Below are 19,449 nucleotides of genomic sequence, written 5' to 3'. Positions count from 1 at the left end.
GACGGTACTAAGAAAGGCAGGCTCCTTTTATCTTCTTCGATATCTTCTTTTGATCAAAACTTACCACCGTAGCTAAAACGGGCTGCCAGCTATTGCTATAAACTGAACTATCATTTTTGCCCTTTTACCAGGCCGAGAACATTAATGAGAGAAATGAAAAACCTCATTTGGTTAAAACGGAAGTCACTCAAAATTTGGTCCTCACACAAATTTTCAAGCAATGCACACAGCAGCACAGGGCCTCCTTTCTCATCCATATGCGCTCTCTTTAAAATAAATAATAAATAAAAAATCCGAAAATGCAAGATAAATTCTTCAAACCATTTTTTCCCAGAAAAAAGAAAGGTACTTATATTCGGTCGAATCACGGAAAAGTTACTAATTTCTCCTCATTTCTCTCATTAATGTTATTGGCCTGATAAAAGGGCAAAAATGGTAGCACAAGCTGGCATTTAAGTTGCTTCATAGACTTCCAACGGTAAGAAATAGGAGTCTAGATATTGTTTTAGACGTCCTTGCATTTGGACTGTTTATCAAGTTCTTTTCATCTTGATCAGTTTATTTGTGGCATGGTTTCTTTGTTTCATGCGTATCTGTTTGCATGGGCTTCTTTATTACTGATTATACTGGTCTCCCTTTGGAGCTTTCTTCAGTAATGAAATCATAATCTTTCTTCGACCCAAAAAAAAAGAAAGTACATTATGGAAGAGTCACTCAAAATTTGGTCCTCGCACATGACTTCTATATTGCAATTTGCATTGAACAACTGTGCAGGACGGTGCATAGTAAATAGTGCATTCATTGTTTAATCCATTTTGTGTCTGAATCAAAATGGATTAAGAATTGTTCTTCAAAGACAGAAAATGGGTTACATCTTTGGAGTGGGAGTGGGTCAATTAATTAAAAAAGGTGTTTGGTCAATACTGAAGAAAAGAAAAGTGAGAAGGGAATTGAACAAACAATGAAGGATTTCTTTTGAGAATATAATTACCTGATATACATGGGATGTGAGAAATCTTGTGCCATTCTGGGCCGCTCAGGAGGGTGGATCTTCCCCCTAGACCTGGACATGTAACAAGTTTAGTGAGGCGTTGCATAACCTCAATGGCAGGAAGATACACCAGATTCTCACACGCCTTAATCCTCAGATGGGTAAGAGATGTAAGGTTACCCCAACCACTCTGGAGGAGCCTCCAAGCTGTCGAAATCCTTCATATACAAGTCTTGTAGACAAATGCAGTGTTGAAATTGTTGTCGAGGTAGAGAGACTTGAGCTTTGGCTACCCTGTGATCTTCAGCCATAACAAGCAAAGAACTAGCTCATACAAGATTACTACCACTGGCAGCCAACACATAATGGCCTGTATCAATATTATCTCATGATTCCTGCAAACCACCATGTTTCATCCTTATCAGTTTGTGCTTGCCATGACACATCGTGGTTGATCAGCTTCACAAATCCATCTGATGGACACCTCCACCTACCTCATGCAAGGATCTATAGCAAATACATCCCCATCCCCTCTGGAAAAGAATCAAGTGGTGAGAATGAGGCAGATGAAAAATGCTGATCACAACCTGACCCGAAAAAGTATAAAAAGTTGAAATGACAACAAAACTTATGAACATGTTACTGAAACTGATATGCAAAATAAACTCACATTCGTGTAAGCGCATCAAACTTAATTTCATTGAGAATGAACAGAGGTTAGTATCTACTTAATGATAGTATATCATGTGTATATAATCTGTATTGAAACAGACGGAATAACATCTATATATATAAAGCAAAAGTGTGAATACTTTTCTCATATATAAATAGGAGAATGATTTCTCAGAATAATCATATTCTCCTCCGTGCTAGTAAAGTGATGTTATGATTAGATGGGAATGTATGATATGATTATTAGGGTAATTCTTTCTTTTTCTGCATTGATCTCCAAAGAAATGAGTAAATAACGATGCAGAGGAAAAGGAACTGAAGTGAAGTACCTGGACTAAGATCCTTCTGCAAACCAACAACGGATATAGGAAGATATGGAAAACATTAAGCAGAGGCTAGAGAAGAGTAGAAAGCTCTGAAAATCTAGTTTAACAATTAATCTGATGAGAGAAGAAGAGTAGACTCGCTTTGTGCTCCAACTCTGCTAGCTAGTTTGTGATGGAAGCTCAAAATCAGGGACAGAATCAAGCTCCTCTGAAAATGGACCCATTTTCATAGATTCTAAACGCGTAAGAGAGCGTAGCCCCTCTATTGGCAAATAGTTTAATTTCCCACAATTAAATATATCTAAAGAGGAAAGGGACTGCAACCTGGATACATCTAGATCTGCCAGAGATATCAAATTGTGGCATGACTTGATTCTCAACTTCTTAAGAGATGTGCAGGATGATAGCCCACTCGGTAGACTTGTCAATCCATCACAACAAAAAATCTCCAACTCCTGAAGAGAGATGCAATATTCTTAAGATAATTTCTTACAATTCTGAATCTGCAATTTGCGGAGACATGGCATTCCCTTGCCCTTGCCGAGGGTAATTGGAATGAACTCGAGACGAGAGCAATGCCTTATAGTCAAGTCTTCAAGGCAGGGAAACACCGCTACTTTCTCATCTGTTGGCAGTTCCTCCCATTTAATTAGAGCTGGGCAATAATAAATAGTTAAGCTTTTCAATGCTGGGAACAAAGTCTCTTTCTTCTTCGTACCGTCAACATGGTTATAACCATAAAACTCAACTCCCACACATTTAAGCTTTAACATATATCTAAACTCAACAAGCCTAAGATTTGGTAAATGGCCAAGTGATGGGACTTGTACGCATTCTAAGCAATTCCGTAATCGAATCTCTGTCAAATTGAGTGGCAACGAACCACTCATCATCCATGATGCTAATTTAGAACCCATGAATCTGTCAATCTTTAAGATCTCTAACTCAGAGTTGGGTCGGAGGCCTTCTAGTACATCAATGTCTTTCTCGTTTCTTTCCGTGTCATACCAACTAAATTGTAATGTCAACCTTCGTAGATTTGCTTTCCCAACTAAATTTGATGCCCCGCTTGGCCTCTGTCCCTCACATGTTCCAAACCACTAATAATTAGTTCACCTTTTAATTGGTTTAAGCCACCCAGCTCGTCAATTCCAAGATTACTTTCCTTGTCCAGAGTAAACGAAGGAGATATTGTTTGCAGATGTTTCAATCGTCCCATTCCAAATGGAACTTCCTTATCATAATTGAAATAAACATGCCTCAAGTTGATCAAATTTTCCATTTCCTTGGGATACGTTACAAGATGCCTTGTATCCTCCATTCTTAACGTTTGTAGGTTATAAAGCTTGCCAATAGACTTAGGGAGTTGTTTGATTTTTGTTCCAGAAACGTTCAAATACCTCACATGTATCAAGTCGCCAATTGAACTTGGCAGCTCCTCAATTTCAGCCCCGTACAAATTTAAAACACGCAAAGCCTTAAAGCTTATAAGTAATGTATTATTACTAAGGGCTTGATCACCATTCACAAACAGTGACCACCGTTTCTCAACATTTCTTTCGGAACTTTTGGAAGGGTCCCATGCCACGTGTTGATTCTCAAGTTTATCTTCCATTTCAGATCTTGATACAAGCTCAGCAAGATCATGTACAAGATCGTGCATCTTGCAATAGGTAATAATACCAAATTCATCCCTTCTAACATCTTGAAAGAGGGAGTTTTGCATCAGAATCATAAAATATTCATCACCTATATCCTCCATATCTTTGTTAGGAGAAGAACACAGAAATCCTTGAGCCATCCATAGCTGGATCAAGTCTTTTCTTTCCATGTCAAAATCTTTCTTGAACTTTGAGCAATATGCAAAACATTGTTTCAAAGAAGGTGATTTCAAATTATCAAAACTCAACTTCAAAACCGACATAATTCTTTCATCTCCTTCTGGTAATTCCCATGTCTTACTTTTTTGAATTTCCAACCATTCATCGATACTATATTTAGAAGGCATCATGCTTCCCAAAACCTGTTGGTACATAAATTAGTGTATATATTAAAGATTAACTAGGTGACTTGGCTATAATAACAGGAAACATCATTTGTTTTTTCAAAAAACTTAGTTGTATGTTTCCAGTAAATGTTAACATTTCACCAAAAACTGGTATTTTGTTGGAATGTTTAATCCTTAGCCAATGTTCATGTGTGTAAATAGTAAATTTGGGTTTTCCCCTTCAAACGCATTTTTTCTTACGTACAACACATCACCTTATTTTTCCATAAATAAAACCTGATTTTTTTAAAAATAAAACCCGATGCTAATTACATTGTAACGATCTTTTTTTCAACAAATTATTTGCAAGTCAACGCCAGTAATGGTGTTTCAATTTTGCATAAATTTAGGGATTGGGGGGGTCTTTTTTTATTTTATCTATAATTAAAGAATTTTTAATGGAATATATATTCAAACAATGAGTAAATGATGTGTTTCCAAATTTGACTGAGTGATAATTTTTGTTTTTGTTTTCAAATTGATTAGTTAGTTAGTTCCTTTTACTTATATCAAAGTTTGAAATTAATTTTTCGAAGAGAAAGAACACGTTTTGCTCTTTATAGGTCTTGATCCTTGTGTTTTGGGTACATTATAATTTACCTACAATTTTCTGAGGACATATCTAGGAAAATTGTTGAACTTGCAAAATCTAGGTATATATTTATAATGTAACATTTGTATTTTCTTAGTACATACCTATTATTTTTAAATACATATGCCTAATCATTGTACGTAAATAATTAAATATTGATAAAGTAGCATACACGCATCAAATTGTATGTAAATAATTAAATGACATCAAATGTAGGTCAATTAAACTGCATATATATGCATGCAAGTAGGTAAAAGAAATGAGATGAAACACTGAGTAACTGTCAAACTTGATGCTCCATCAAAACTAGGTGCACTAATTTAACCTCAATATTAATATTTTCCTACCCACCTTATTTTCTAACTCATTATGTAAATTTGAAAAAACACAATCATATCTTTCCACTCACCATTATTCTCAAAATACCCTTTAATTATTAATTCAAGTAAATTCATCTTAGGAAAGGTATCGATATTCTGAATGATAAAATCTCTATTGTTGAAATTTTTTCCTTATCTTTCTTTACTTCCTAACGGAATGCTTCTAGTTGATTTCCGGCTTGTGATATGAATGATGTTTTGAATTTGTTAATGGCACTTGATCAGAACTACAGATGCGTTGATCTAGTAAAATGCGATTAAAAAACATGAATTTGTCAGCATATATGGTCTCCCATATTAATGGCACAGCTAAGGCAAGCAATTGCTGATTCAGAAGCAGAACCAGCATCAATTTGTTTTGCAATGGGCAGGGACGGACCCAGGATTTTAAATTAGGGTGGGCTAGATTTACCTTACGTACAAGACTTGAAGGGAGGAACATAATCAATGGGATCGATGTGTACAAATTCCCAATTTGTTTAAAAACACGAAACCTATATTAATTAACCAAAACAGAAACTCACACTAACCAACAAAAGAAATAAACTCAGACAAATTAAACAATTACAAATGTAGAAGCTATTTTTTTCTTTCCAAAAATGTAGAAATTTTTAGGATTAAAGCTTTATGGCGTAAAACATGAATGATTACAATTAAAAATATATTGGAATTTTAGGGGACTATAAGGGGTTGACCTACTTTCATTTGTTTATTTTTAATTACAAAATCTGTACAATCGAATGTTTTGGCCAAGCCGAGAAAAAAAAACTTTACATATAATTTTTTAAAATAAAAAATTGTAAATCCTTAATTGATACTTCATAAACTCTTAAAAGTCCCCAAATTTCAACATCAACAAATTAAGACAATAAAAGAAGATTAATAATTGAAGATTAATTTGGTTTGCTTTAATTAAGCATTGAAGGGCATGGTTGATTGGCGTGTAGCAGGGATGATTGGCTCTTTCTTCATGTTTTTTATCTCTCTCCGTGCATTAGCTAAGGTGAGGTTTGCTTGGGTAGGCTGGGAGCATTGATATAGGCTAAAACAAATCAAGACACCTGGGCTACAGCCCAGGTTAGCCTGGGAATGGGTCCGTCCCTGGCAATGGGAGCGACTAGTACATATTAGACATGTCATGAGGCCATTGTGGCATCGATTTCTTTTCAAAAGGAAATAAATAATGTGCAACAGTTTTTTCCCTAAGTCCTTAAAAGTCATTTTACAAATGGGTAAATTTATCATTAAATATTTAAAGATAAAGTGAGTGAGGAAATAGAACAAATGAGTGGAAATAACAACACTCATTGTCAAACCTGGTCTCACAATTCACGAAAATATTGCTGATAAGTTGATATGGTGAAATATAGTTATTTATTCGTGCATAGACAATTTAAAACCGTGATTGAAGTAAGTTTACGGTTTATTTAACCCCTTTAAATGTAAAGAAAAATTGCTACACTTAAGCCTATGGCCTCGAAATATGACTATGTAAAGATTTGCTCACTTTTCAAAAAACAAGAAATTGCCTCTCTTTCCTCTACCTAACCTAGCTTTTCTCTCCAGCGCCGCGACTCAGCAAAAACCACATCCAGCGCCGCATCTCCTCTTTTGGGGGGAGGAGGCCTGATCGGTTCATAATTGTATATCATTTTGTACCCTTCTAGCTTATGATTTGGTTATGTTTTTGAGTTAAACTTGTGCTTTTAATCCTTTTTGTGTTTATCTTTCAGTTCATTGAGCTTTAGGTAATAATGAGGGCTTTGGATAGTAAATGATGGAATCCATGCATGTTAGGGCCTAATTTGGATGAATGGATGAAGAGCTTAAAGACAAACTCAATTTTGGCTACAGTCCCCTGCCAGCCCAGTTTCGTAGGTCATATTGCAAGCTTTGTTTCAGCAACCTACATAGCTCGGATGAGGCCACATTCTTCATGAAAGTTGTTCCAATGGGTGTATACTATAACATATCCAAAATTCAGCCCCATTGGATAAATATGGAGTCTGTTACCTAGCAAACACAAAACCATGCTCAGGATGGATCTTATCAGCGCGGAAAATGAGTTAGCAATTTGTTTCGGCCTTAACTTCTTCCTCCGACCTTGGATTGGCCCAAATAACATATGGCTGAAAAGAAGACATTCTGAACTTCAAGGTCGAGTGCTTAAAGTCCTAATTTGATTAAGAGAAGCCCAAGTTGTAAGCCCTTGAAGTTGCTGGTCATGCTGACCTCAGCATGTGCTGGTTGGATGCTTGGTCATGGTGAGCTAGGTATGAGCTATCATTTCTGGTTGGAAGCTTGGTCATGGTGACATGAAGATGAGCTAGGGCTGCTGGTGGGATCTATTGGTGAAGTGCATCAACCATTTCAGATTTTATAAAACAAGTGTTGTATGCATTAGCCATATTGAATTCAGATTTTCACTTCCCCTAGGCCTATAAATAGGGAAGTTCTCTAAGCTTGTAAACACACCCCAAGGGGGGGAGCTCTCAAACACTTCTCTAGAGCTCCCTTCCCTTCTCTCCCTCAAATTCTCTTAGTTTCTCTTTCTAGTTTTCAATTGTTATAATGAGATCTTTGTGCTGAAATTCTCCTTAAGTTTTTCCAAGTTCTACTTAATTTTCATTGTTATGTAAATTCTTTTCTTTAGTTTCAAGTTTGATTCGTTTCCAAGTTTCAATTATGATTTTTGTTCTTATTCATTATGCTTATAAGTTAATATGCTAGTTTGAATGATTGATCACCATTTAGGCTTGCATGTTAGCTATCTTGGTTTGAATTAAGAGTAGACACCATGCTTTAATTCGAATTGAACTATGAATAGGAAGAGTATGTATGGACATTCGACAACAGGGATTAGATACATGCTTGGTTGTTTAAATTGTTCTTCTATGCTTAATGGGTTCCTAATGCTTAATTTTAGGTTAGACAACAAATGATCAAATTAGGGAATTAGGAACACAAGGTTATGACCACACACCATGGCTTAATCATACTTTAGCTAGAATCAATCCATTAATCTAAATTGAACTTGGGAACTTATCTGCTTGAGTTAGTTATTTCTTTCTTCCTTGTTTTATTTATTTCCTTTTGTTTTCATTTATGTTTTGTGTAGGGAAATGAATTGGATCATTCAATCACCAATCCTCGTGGGATCGACCTCGCACTTACATATGCTAAACTACCAACGGCTCGTGCACTTGCGAGTATCACAAGTTGAGGATGCAACTGAATCCATTTTGGTGCAGCTGTATCTACACAACAAGTTTTTGGCGCCGTTGCCGGGGAATCGGTAACATTGTTTGATTCTATTTGGCTTTCCTACTTTATTTTTTTTTTCTTAACTGAACAATTTCAAGTTTTAAAGTTAATGACGTTAATGGACAAGTTGTGTTTGTAGTCCAACAGAAAAGGACAATTGCCCAACAAGCAAGAGAACTGGGTTTAAGTCCCAGCTTACACAACCCATTGGTGCTTGTTGCTTTGAAGCATGGAATTGGACTTGTGTTGATTTTTCCCTTTCATTTTTTTTTTTTTTTTATATTTCGTAATCCTTTAATTCCGTTTCAAGTTTTTGTATGTGTTTGTTTTAGCAATGTAAATAGCTCAATAAAAATGGAGAGAGATGACAACTTCAAAGATAGGAAGTGTGGAGTAGTGGGAGAAGTCGCGACCTCCAAGTGCATCACACTCGACCTAATCGCTTCAAGGGGGAGCATTTCAATCCTTTCTCTTCTTTGAATTCTGTTTATTTCCGTAGTTGTTTTTGCCTTTTGGTCCACGTTGAGTTCTTTGTTTTTCTATGCTGAATCCAACCATATAAAGAACGTAAAATTTGGACTTACGGTTGGAAAGTTATAGCCTAAAAACTGAACATAGGTCGAAGCTGAAAAACATAAAAACAAATCTGTCCAAATGGTGATAAATAGGTGATAGAAAGTGCTGTTTGTTTTTTTTTCTTTGGTTTCTTGGTTTGTTTCTTTTAGTACAATAATTTATATCGTTTGTTTGAGTTTGTTTAGAGTACTTAGTTCATTTTCGTTTATGGTTTGTTGTTTCATGTTATCTTAATTTGTTTTTGTTTCTTTTTCTTACGAGAATATATTTTTAAAAAAATTTAAAAAAAAAAAAAAATTATTTTTCATATGAGTCGACTTATGGTAACCCCAGTGAGCACTTCCGTTAATACAGTGTCTAGGAGTTCTTTAGGCGACACCTTCGGTGTCTAAGAAGTTTGGGTTTTAAGCGGGACCATTGTGACCCCTCCAACCTTCCCGGATCCCCTGGCTGTGTTTTCTGAGGCCCTTAACTGGTCATCCGTGAGTTGCTTGTATATTCGTGTGTTTTTAAATTAAGTTTTATTTATTTATTTATTTTCTTTGTTTTCTTTTCTGTATAGTCTTTGCTTTTGTTTTGTTAAGTTAGTTTATTTATTTATTTACGTGGTATGGTTAGTTAGTTTATTTCTGAGTGTTAAAACACATTTTTATTTCAAACGCTGCATTAAAAACAAAAAAAAAACAAAATCAAAAACAAAAAAACAAAAAAAAAAAAAAAAAACAAAAAAAAACTTCTTCTTCTTCTTCTTCTTCTTCTTCTTCATCTTCATCATCATCATGGCTTGCCTCTATTTTCTCTTACTTGCAGAATCTGCAGCAGCTCGACATGGTCCTCATTTTTCCTCTGCAGTGCTTCCACGTGCTGATTGGCACAGTAGAGCCGCTTCTGCAAGTCCGCCACCATAGCCTTCAAGGAAGCTATTTCCTCGCTCATCGCGGCACACTCCCTTGTCCTCGCTAGTAGGCGCATGCCCAAATTGGTAGCGGAGACCGCGTGGAGCACAGTTAAATTGTGGGACTCCTCTACCGCTGCCTTGTCAGACCTCTGTGCCACATGCAGATGATCTGTCGGAGTGAGCTTGCTGCTAATCATGCCTCCTAGCAGCACTGCTCTGTTCGGCAGTACCTCAGAAAAGTTCGGTATTGCCTCAGCAAAGTTTGAGGCCGTACCGTGATGATATGTGGAGTTTGGGAAGACACGGTTTGGAGGAGCCCTTATCTGGGCATTCGGAGGTGCAAGGGATAGCTCAAGGTCGAGATCATCAAGGTGAGTGCATGAGGATGCCATTTGTTTTGCTTCTGAATTTTTTGATGTTTTTCCTTGAGTTTGCAGGAAGAAATGCTGGGTATCATCCGCTTGCAGAGGTGTGGTTTAAATAGACATGCTGATGAGAGAGAGCCAACACCATTTCGGATTTCCCGGGCATGCTCGACCTAATCGCTTCAAGGGGGAGCACATTAACTTTCACTTTACTTTTCTTTTTTCCGTGTTTTCTGGTGTTTTATTGTTTTGCCCGTTACTTTCATTTTCTAGAGCTTTGTGTTTTTGCCTTTCCCTTTCGGCTATCATCTTTATTTGATTTAAGTTTGGAAAGTGTGCTTTCTTTTCCGTTTTCTTTTTCCTTCTGCAAATTTACTCTTTTATTTCCAAAACAAAATAAAGACAAAAACAACCAAAAAAAATAAAATAAATTAAAATAAAAACATCAATAATGCAGTAGAAGTCATTTCTTCACAGTGCTCGGTGTCTCGACCATTGGAGCTTTGAGTTTGGCCCTCTGGCTGTCCTCTTCCTGGGCTTCATGCACAGCCTCTTGGGGCTCACCACTTGAGCTCCCAAAGATCGCAATCTTAGCTTGAGCGTAACTACTCTCACGATCTGCTTGCTTGCGTTTACCCGGTCGGTCTAGGTCTTCCAGCTGTTTTCGCATGTCGCGAGAGTACAACTCTACCATCTTTGATAGGTTTCTATTCTCGTCCCGCAATACTTCTAGCTGGTGTCGATTCACCTCCACTATCCTTGACCTCTCCCTTTTCAAGCTTTTTATAGCAGTCTGACACTCCTCAACCATACTTCGCTCCGCCGCCAACTGACCTTTCAGCACCTCTACCTCATGGGACTTCGCAAGTAGGCGATGACCCAAACTTGCGACTGTTGCCGTACTCTGCACGCTCAGTGCCAGGGCATCGCTCACGACCCGGTTGTCATCCCTTGTCCCCAGAACACGTATATCTTTAGGAGTCACTAAATTTCTAGCCACTCCAATGGCAACATCGTTGTCCAGGAGTATTGAGTCAGTTACTGTCACAGGCCCCCGTGCGGAAGCAAAGTAGGGCATCCATACTGGTGCCGCTGCTTGGCCTCGTGTCTGAGTCGGTGGAGCTAGGTTGAGATCCAAGGAAAAGGGGTAGGAAGAGGCCATTTGATTTCTCACTCTCTTTTCTTCTTTCTTTCTTTTCTCTTTTGTGTGTTTCTGAGTTTGTGTTTTTTTACCCTTTCTTTTTACCTTTTATAGACTTAGTCTGCTAAACCCTAGCCGCTGCGGTTCTGAGTTCTGTGCGGCCCTTACTGCTTATCTCTATATGTCGCCGCACCCGTTTCCCAACCCCCTTAATTGCATTTTCACCTTTCACCACCTTCTAGTGTAAAAGTCGTCCCGCTTCACCCAAGAAGCCAATAATTCTGGCTTGGGGGATGTGACAGCTGCTTCTGCGCGGCGACACGTCCCTCACCCCTTTCACCCGTGACTTCCCAGGAACCAAGGCATCAAGGACCACACTTTTTCTGTTTCGTAAATACCCGCCTTCGCACTCCCAATTCACGTTTCATTAAATTAAAATAAATAAATAAAATAAATTAATAACATGTGGGCTTCGGACTTCATTGTGGGCTTCGGGTTTTTACCGTTGTTAGGTTTCAAAGTGTGTTAACTTCTTTTGGGTTGGGCTTTCAATCGTTTGGGTTTTGGTTTGTGTAAGACTGTTTGTTTTCTGTTTCGAGTGTTTTACTGTTTCGTTATTTTTATTTTTTTTTTAAATTTTTTTATTTTGTTTGTAATTTTTATTTTGTAATTATTTTATTTCAATTCTTGTGTGTTTTGTGATTTTATATTTACTTTAGTACCTTTCATTTCTTGTTATGACATTGCTTGTTCCTAATTTTTAAACATTGAGGACAATGTTCATATCTAGGTTTGGGGGTATTGGAGTTTACCAAGTAAATTTAGTTTCTCTTATTAAAAAAATATATATATATATTTCTTGCTTTTTTTTTTTTTTTTTTTTTCTATATTTTGAGTCTTGTTTTGTTTTGAGTCACTTTCCGAACACATTTGATGAGATTGTGATAAATGTTTGCATGACTTAAATGAAAATTGAATTTTATTTATTTATTTATTTATTTATTTATTTATTTATTTTATTTATTTTTGTTCCTTGTAAATTCTTCTTGTAAAATAAAAAAAATATATAAAATAATTCATTAATTAATTAATTTGGCATCGTTCTAGCATGGTATGTTCGAAACCTTCTTTGCACTTGCCATTTGTTTCATAATTTTCCAATTAAAGGATTTGCATGACCCAAAGAATTGTATCAAGCATAAATTAGACTTATATAACCATATAATGTGAGCTTTTGAGCCTTGTGCTTCATTTCATGAGTGTTATACACATACTCTTATTTTCTTGTCATCAAAGTTGTTGTTTGATCTCATTATTCATTGATTTGGTTGAACACTTAAAAGTCATTCATTCTTATGCAATTTGATTTCATGACATTTAAAGAAATGATATTAAGGCCTTCTTTGGATCGTTTGTACCTTTCAAGCTAACCTTATGCATGCTTAAGCATGATTTTCCATTGTTAACCATTTTGAGCCTACATGTAAACCTTTTTCTTTCATTTACCAATTATATTTCCTCGCCTTAGCTTGAAAAACAAATATTTACCTTTCTAAGGAACTCATGAGCTTTAATTGGGATGTGTTTTTCATACTAAGTTTGGGAATTTCGAAGAAAAAAATAAATCACACAATTGGTGAAAGAAAAGAGAAAAGTTGTGATTAAGTGGTGGTTGAATGAAATTTCATTTTTGGGTTTCATTTTTGGGCCTTCAAAATAAATTGGTGTTTAAGGAAAGGAGTTTAAATCATTGTAAATGAAGGTATAAGGAGTTTTGATCGTGTAAAAGAAAAAATCTAATCGTGATGATTCGAAGTCTTGAATTGCATGAAAAAATCTAATCGTGGTGATTCAATTGCAAAATCTGGTGTTGTGAGCTTTTCAATTTATGTGCCTTACATTTCAAATGTCAATGATCTTGTTTATATGACATGCTCTACTTTGTTCCTTAGACTTTGTATTTCAATATCCATTCCTTTTCTAACCATTACATTACATCCATGAGTAAAGTCCTATTGATTTTGGTTTACCTTGGCAAACTTGTGTTCATTCTTGCAAGAATTTATATCGTTGTTTGAGAAGCATGAGTTGTATCTTCATGGCTACTTCACACACACACACCTTGAGCATGATTTTTGTGAGATTGTGGTAGCACTTGAATAATGTTTAGAACTTCCTTAGTGCTTGTTTTGTTCCTTGTTGAGCCATGTCTATGAAGTTTAAAATTTCTGTCTGGTTGGAAGGTTAACGTTTTTTTTTTGTTTTTGTTTTTTGTTTTTCTTAAGGACTAACAAATCTATTAAGTTTTCTAACCACTTTGTTTTGTAGAGTTAGAAAAACGTTTGTGGGTATCGTAACTGTTAAACCCTCAGGAGACACAACTCCTCCTACTAGGGATGCCTAGAGGTTTAAAGGCTTGTCGCATTCGCTCAATGCAATCGAGTTACCTACGAAAGTGGTCTAGTTAACTTCTTGTTTTGTTTTTAACTTTGTTTTGTGTTGTTTTGCTCGAGGACTAGCAAAATCTAGGTTTGAGGGTATTTGATCGGTTCATAATTGTATATCATTTTGTACCCTTCTAGCTTATGATTTGGTTATGTTTTTGAGTTAAACTTGTGCTTTTAATCCTTTTTGTGTTTATCTTTCAGTTCATTGAGCTTTAGGTAATAATGAGGGCTTTGGATAGTAAATGATGGAATCCATGCATGTTAGGGCCTAATTTGGATGAATGGATGAAGAGCTTAAAGACAAACTCAATTTTGGCTACAGTCCCCTGCCAGCCCAGTTTCGTAGGTCATATTGCAAGCTTTGTTTCAGCAACCTACATAGCTCGGATGAGGCCACATTCTTCATGAAAGTTGTTCCAATGGGTGTATACTATAACATATCCAAAATTCAGCCCCATTGGATAAATATGGAGTCTGTTACCTAGCAAACACAAAACCATGCTCAGGATGGATCTTATCAGCGCGGAAAATGAGTTAGCAATTTGTTTCGGCCTTAACTTCTTCCTCCGACCTTGGATTGGCCCAAATAACATATGGCTGAAAAGAAGACATTCTGAACTTCAAGGTCGAGTGCTTAAAGTCCTAATTTGATTAAGAGAAGCCCAAGTTGTAAGCCCTTGAAGTTGCTGGTCATGCTGACCTCAGCATGTGCTGGTTGGATGCTTGGTCATGGTGAGCTAGGTATGAGCTATCATTTCTGGTTGGAAGCTTGGTCATGGTGACATGAAGATGAGCTAGGGCTGCTGGTGGGATCTATTGGTGAAGTGCATCAACCATTTCAGATTTTATAAAACAAGTGTTGTATGCATTAGCCATATTGAATTCAGATTTTCACTTCCCCTAGGCCTATAAATAGGGAAGTTCTCTAAGCTTGTAAACACACCCCAAGGGGGGGAGCTCTCAAACACTTCTCTAGAGCTCCCTTCCCTTCTCTCCCTCAAATTCTCTTAGTTTCTCTTTCTAGTTTTCAATTGTTATAATGAGATCTTTGTGCTGAAATTCTCCTTAAGTTTTTCCAAGTTCTACTTAATTTTCATTGTTATGTAAATTCTTTTCTTTAGTTTCAAGTTTGATTCGTTTCCAAGTTTCAATTATGATTTTTGTTCTTATTCATTATGCTTATAAGTTAATATGCTAGTTTGAATGATTGATCACCATTTAGGCTTGCATGTTAGCTATCTTGGTTTGAATTAAGAGTAGACACCATGCTTTAATTCGAATTGAACTATGAATAGGAAGAGTATGTATGGACATTCGACAACAGGGATTAGATACATGCTTGGTTGTTTAAATTGTTCTTCTATGCTTAATGGGTTCCTAATGCTTAATTTTAGGTTAGACAACAAATGATCAAATTAGGGAATTAGGAACACAAGGTTATGACCACACACCATGGCTTAATCATACTTTAGCTAGAATCAATCCATTAATCTAAATTGAACTTGGGAACTTATCTGCTTGAGTTAGTTATTTCTTTCTTCCTTGTTTTATTTATTTCCTTTTGTTTTCATTTATGTTTTGTGTAGGGAAATGAATTGGATCATTCAATCACCAATCCTCGTGGGATCGACCTCGCACTTACATATGCTAAACTACCAACGGCTCGTGCACTTGCGAGTATCACAAGTTGAGGATGCAACTGAATCCATTTTGGTGCAGCTGTATCTACACAACAAGGCCCCTTTCCCTCCCCCCCCTCTCTCTTCCGTGGCTTTTGATCTTCTTTTGCAGTTGCTCGAGCTTTCCTGCTCGCTCTTGTGGCTTCTTGCCTTTTGCTGGGGCTTTATGCCTCTTTGCTGGGGCTTTATGCCTCTCTGCTGGGGCTTTATGCCTCTCTGTTGGGGCTCCTTGCCTCCTATCTTTATTGTTCCCTCAAATCACTACCAATCCACTTCGCTCCATGGTATCCCTTGGTTGTCCTCCAATCGGTTCCTGCTACCCTTTGTTGTAGCAGATAACCGGCAAAGCGATTTATCGCAGTTATCTGGGAAGGTGCGTAGAGTCACGGCTCTGCTACGGCTCAGGTGCTTGCACCACCTCCTTCCTGTCCTGATGGTTCTGTTTGTTTTGCCCTGGGGTTGCCTTGAGTGTTGCTGGGTTTTGGTGGCTGTTTGGTGGGGCATCTGCTTCTCTGTGGTAGTTGTTGCAATGTTGTTTTTAATTTATTTTTAGTTTTGTTTATCTGTTTGATATCATTATCTGGGGTAGTCTGTTGCTTGCTCCTGTTTCTTTTGATATTGCAGATTAGATCTGTGTTTACTTGTATTGTTGTATCTGTTCCACCTATTTGGGTGAGTTTTCGTAATGAAATTTCATCCTTCGACCAAAAAAAAAAAAAAGATTTGCTCACTTTTGACAAAATCCTATGAGAAGGAGATAAGACGGCAGCTAGTTGTGCTGTATATTCACTTTCCAAAACTGCCCCCCATGGGTATGATCAGGGAGGGATTGGCACCAAGTCAAGCAACTGAATCTGAATTCTAAAAGCCGTATTAATTAATTTGGACTTATTTTGTGTTGGACCTACCACATATATATGCATGACATGAAGGCATCGTCACACTTTTACTTTTTGACATAGAATACGCATGACACCTTTTAAATTAATACTTGGTTTTTTTTTATTCTCAAATGTGTATTTATTTTTCATTTTAAATATTCTTAATAAAAGAGACAAGTGTTAGATTGTGGTTGAGCTACATTAGTAGACAATGAGGAATTCCTTCTTATGGGTAAGGAGGGAAGCATTATTCTTGCAAATAATTTAATACTAATGAACAATTTGTTGTTGAATTCAATTTTGGTTTTTAGTTAGAATTTAAAAAGTATGTGAGTTTTTGTCTAGACTATTTTTTTTGGTAACATTTCTCTCTTTTTTGGTAACATTTGTCTAGACTATTTTAATTGCAAGGGGCCATATCTGAATATCTTGTATGTAAATTATCTGAATACTTTTAGTACTTGTAACAAATAAAGAAATGCATACAGAAGAAACTTCAGTTTGATATATCATTACGTACCTTTGCCGTTAACGGTATACCAGCACACTTTCTGGCAATCTCCTTTCCAATTGTTTCTAGATCTTTTGCAATAGGAGCATTACCATCTGGAAATGCTCTTTTCTTCAATATGTCCCAACAATCATCAACAAATAGACTTCCCAAAACATATATTGGAAGTACTTTTTTCGTGATTGATGCAACAATGGCACTGCGCGTTGTGACAATAACGACGCTTCCCTGGGCACTATGAAGTTTTGACAAACAAGTCATCAAATTGCTCCATTTTTCACGATCTTCGTTCCACACATCATCGAGCACAAGAAAATATCTCTCTTTTTCCAGTTGTTCTATGAGCTTTTTAAGCAATGCATCTTGGCTTTGTATCCCACCCAATGTTGAGTTAAGAGATTCTAATATCAACCTTAAAATTGACTTGACCTCGAAAGTGTCAGATACACACACCCATATTTTTTTTATCAAAATGCCTACAAATAGAATCGTCATTGAATACTGACTTAGCCAAAGTCGTCTTCCCTAGGCCTCCCATTCCTACAATGGGCATTACTGAAAGATTTTCTTGATCCAAGTTGGAGTTGTAAGCTGACTTATGTGAGTTAGCCTAATTACGTGTTATGATTATCATATTAGAATGAGATAATGGGATTTATGTTTATCAGTTATTGTTAGACTTTCAGTTTTGACAGACTTTGGTTAGTTTATATTGATTAGGACTCAATCACTTAAGTATATTAGTTTTGTTTAAACTCTTACTCTATCTATAATAGGAGAGATAGTGTTAAGGTTTCTTTAATATAAAAGAATCGGTCCCTCCTCTCACAATACACAAGTTCTGTGGCGTGCTTGACCTATTGATAGCAAGAACATTCTGGTGTTGCAGAGAGAAGAAGATCATTCCCATAGTTGTCATGTCTTCTTCACTGAGTATGAATCAATCGATAAGTTTTCTTTATTCATGTTGTAATTCATGTGTTTATTGTATTTAACTTTAGTTTTGCTTACATGTGGTATCAGAGCCTAACAATTGAAACCATGATTTCACATGCTTAATTTTGTTTGACCTGCTGCTTGGAAACTGATTGTTTTAAATAATATTGAAGGGCGTGAATTTTGTTTTCTAATCTTATGTTCCGCATAACTGTCATGCTACTAACCCAATGCAACAGGTCAAGAGCTATTTCAAAAAAAAAAAAAAAAAAAAAAGAAGAAAAAATACAGTTGTTGTCTATGTCATCACCAAATTGTTTCTTGAGTTCAATTCAATTAAGTGATGACAGTTGTGTTTTTTCAATACATTAACAAACACTAGAATTCGATCGACTCATTCGATTGTTTTGGCTAGTGGCTTTATGTTCCTTTAAATTATTAAAGGAAATTATGTTTGTTATACACAAACTTGATCTGTTTTAAAATTCTTTGGACCAATTGAATAATCTACCAAAGTGGTTTATTTGATGTTATTATGAAAGAATTTTTTTTTTTAGAAAACTCAGATTCGTAGTTTATGGGTTATGACTGGTAGGCTAATTTCCAAAGAAATTGTCTTCTAGGTTCTACTGTAAACTAATGTATAGTGAGTCATGAAGAACTTGAACATTATGTATTTCATCTTGCCTAAAGGTGTTGGAATTTATAATTTTTGATTCTCGTTGATTTATGCTTAGCTATGCAAACACATTTTGATAAAAAGTTTCTTGCCTACAGGTGAAGCTGATTCAATTTTTATTATAACAGAAAACCTTTTGTTCTAGTTTTCTGTTGTAATAATAAGATATATATATATATCTTTTCACATCAAATGAGTTATCAATGCTAGGTGCCAATCCCCTAAACTTCACCAACATTCAGAAACTGAATGGAAGCAACTACAAGAAATGGAAACAGGAGATTGACATTCTGCTAGGACTGTTGGAATATGATGTAGCTTTAAGAGAAGAAAAGCCAGCTGATCTGACTGCAGAAAGCACTGAAGCAGAGAAAAGTTTTTTTGCCAATTGGGAAAAGACCAACAGGTTATCACTGCTGATCATTCAGAATGCCATGGAGGAACATGTAAGAGGTGGAATCAAGAAGTGTGACACTGCAAAAGAATTTTTGGCTGCGATAAGTGAGAAGTATCAGAAATCCCAAAAGGTAGAAACTGGAAATTTTTTGTCGACATTTACCACCATGAAGCATGATGGTACTGGAAGTGTTCGTGAGCACCTTTTGAAGATGGTTGATGTGGCCAACAAGTTAACTAGCCTGCAGATACCTATTAATGATGAGTTTATAGTTCATATGGCACTCAACTCCTTGACTCCTGAGTATGAACAAATTAAAGTCTCCTATCATACTCAGAAGGACAAATGGTCAGTCAATGAGCTAATCTCAATTTGCTGTGAGCAAGAAGACAGACTCAAGAAGGGAAAGGCAGTGGCTGTTAATTTGGTTGATACAGTCGATGGCAAGAAAGCTGGTGGTCCAAAGAAGTATGGAAATCAGAAATTTGGAGGATCAAAAGGTGGATCAACCTCTGGTAAGAAATTTTCCAATGATTCTGCTGTACCTGCTAAAAATGCTCAAATCCCTCCTACATCTGAAAACTTGAAAGTGAACAAAAAGATTGTCAAATGCTACTTTTGTCAAAAATCTGGTCATGTTAGAAAAGATTGTGAAGGTTTCAAAGCA

At 36.4% G+C, this 19,449-nt stretch overlaps 1 protein-coding gene and 1 long non-coding RNA gene across 4 annotated transcripts; both read right to left on the bottom strand.

The window, feature by feature from the left end:
• Positions 1-752: 752 nt before the first annotated feature.
• On the bottom strand, positions 753-18,636 carry LOC110762046 (putative disease resistance protein RGA3). Of its 3 annotated transcripts, XM_088246371.1 has the most exons (4): positions 16,780-18,636; positions 1,993-4,012; positions 1,172-1,524; positions 753-1,063 (listed from the first exon to the last, which is right to left on the bottom strand). In XM_088246371.1, exons 1-2 carry the CDS (start codon positions 17,263-17,265, stop codon positions 3,041-3,043), a joined length of 1,458 nt encoding a protein of 485 aa, XP_088102497.1. In that variant the 5' UTR covers positions 17,266-18,636; the 3' UTR covers positions 753-1,063; positions 1,172-1,524; positions 1,993-3,040. The 3 variants fall into 3 exon arrangements, with proteins under 3 accessions (XP_088102497.1, XP_088102493.1, XP_088102490.1); XM_088246367.1 differs by having other exon boundaries at positions 753-1,578; XM_088246364.1 differs by having other exon boundaries at positions 753-1,524.
• On the bottom strand, positions 6,480-16,773 carry LOC148297110 (uncharacterized). Its single transcript, XR_015826634.1, has 2 exons — positions 15,439-16,773; positions 6,480-6,634 (listed from the first exon to the last, which is right to left on the bottom strand). It is a non-coding gene; the product is annotated as an uncharacterized LOC148297110 (long non-coding RNA).
• Positions 18,637-19,449: the final 813 nt, after the last annotated feature.

This window comes from Prunus avium, chromosome 1 (assembly GCF_965620075.1).
Source record: "Prunus avium chromosome 1, drPruAviu1.hap1.1, whole genome shotgun sequence".
Lineage (NCBI taxonomy): Eukaryota > Viridiplantae > Streptophyta > Magnoliopsida > Rosales > Rosaceae > Prunus > Prunus avium.
Note: the sequence above shows the minus strand (reverse complement) of the source record. Positions and strands in the feature narration are given on the sequence as shown.

Coding starts and splice junctions, on each gene's coding strand:
- LOC110762046 (XM_088246367.1), bottom strand. CDS start 17,265: ATGACGATTCTATTTGTAGGCATTTTGATAAAAAAAATATGGGTGTGT. Junction 4,013..16,779: donor GTATACCGTTAACGGCAAAG/GTACGTAATGAT, acceptor ATGTACCAACAG/GTTTTGGGAAGCATGATGCC.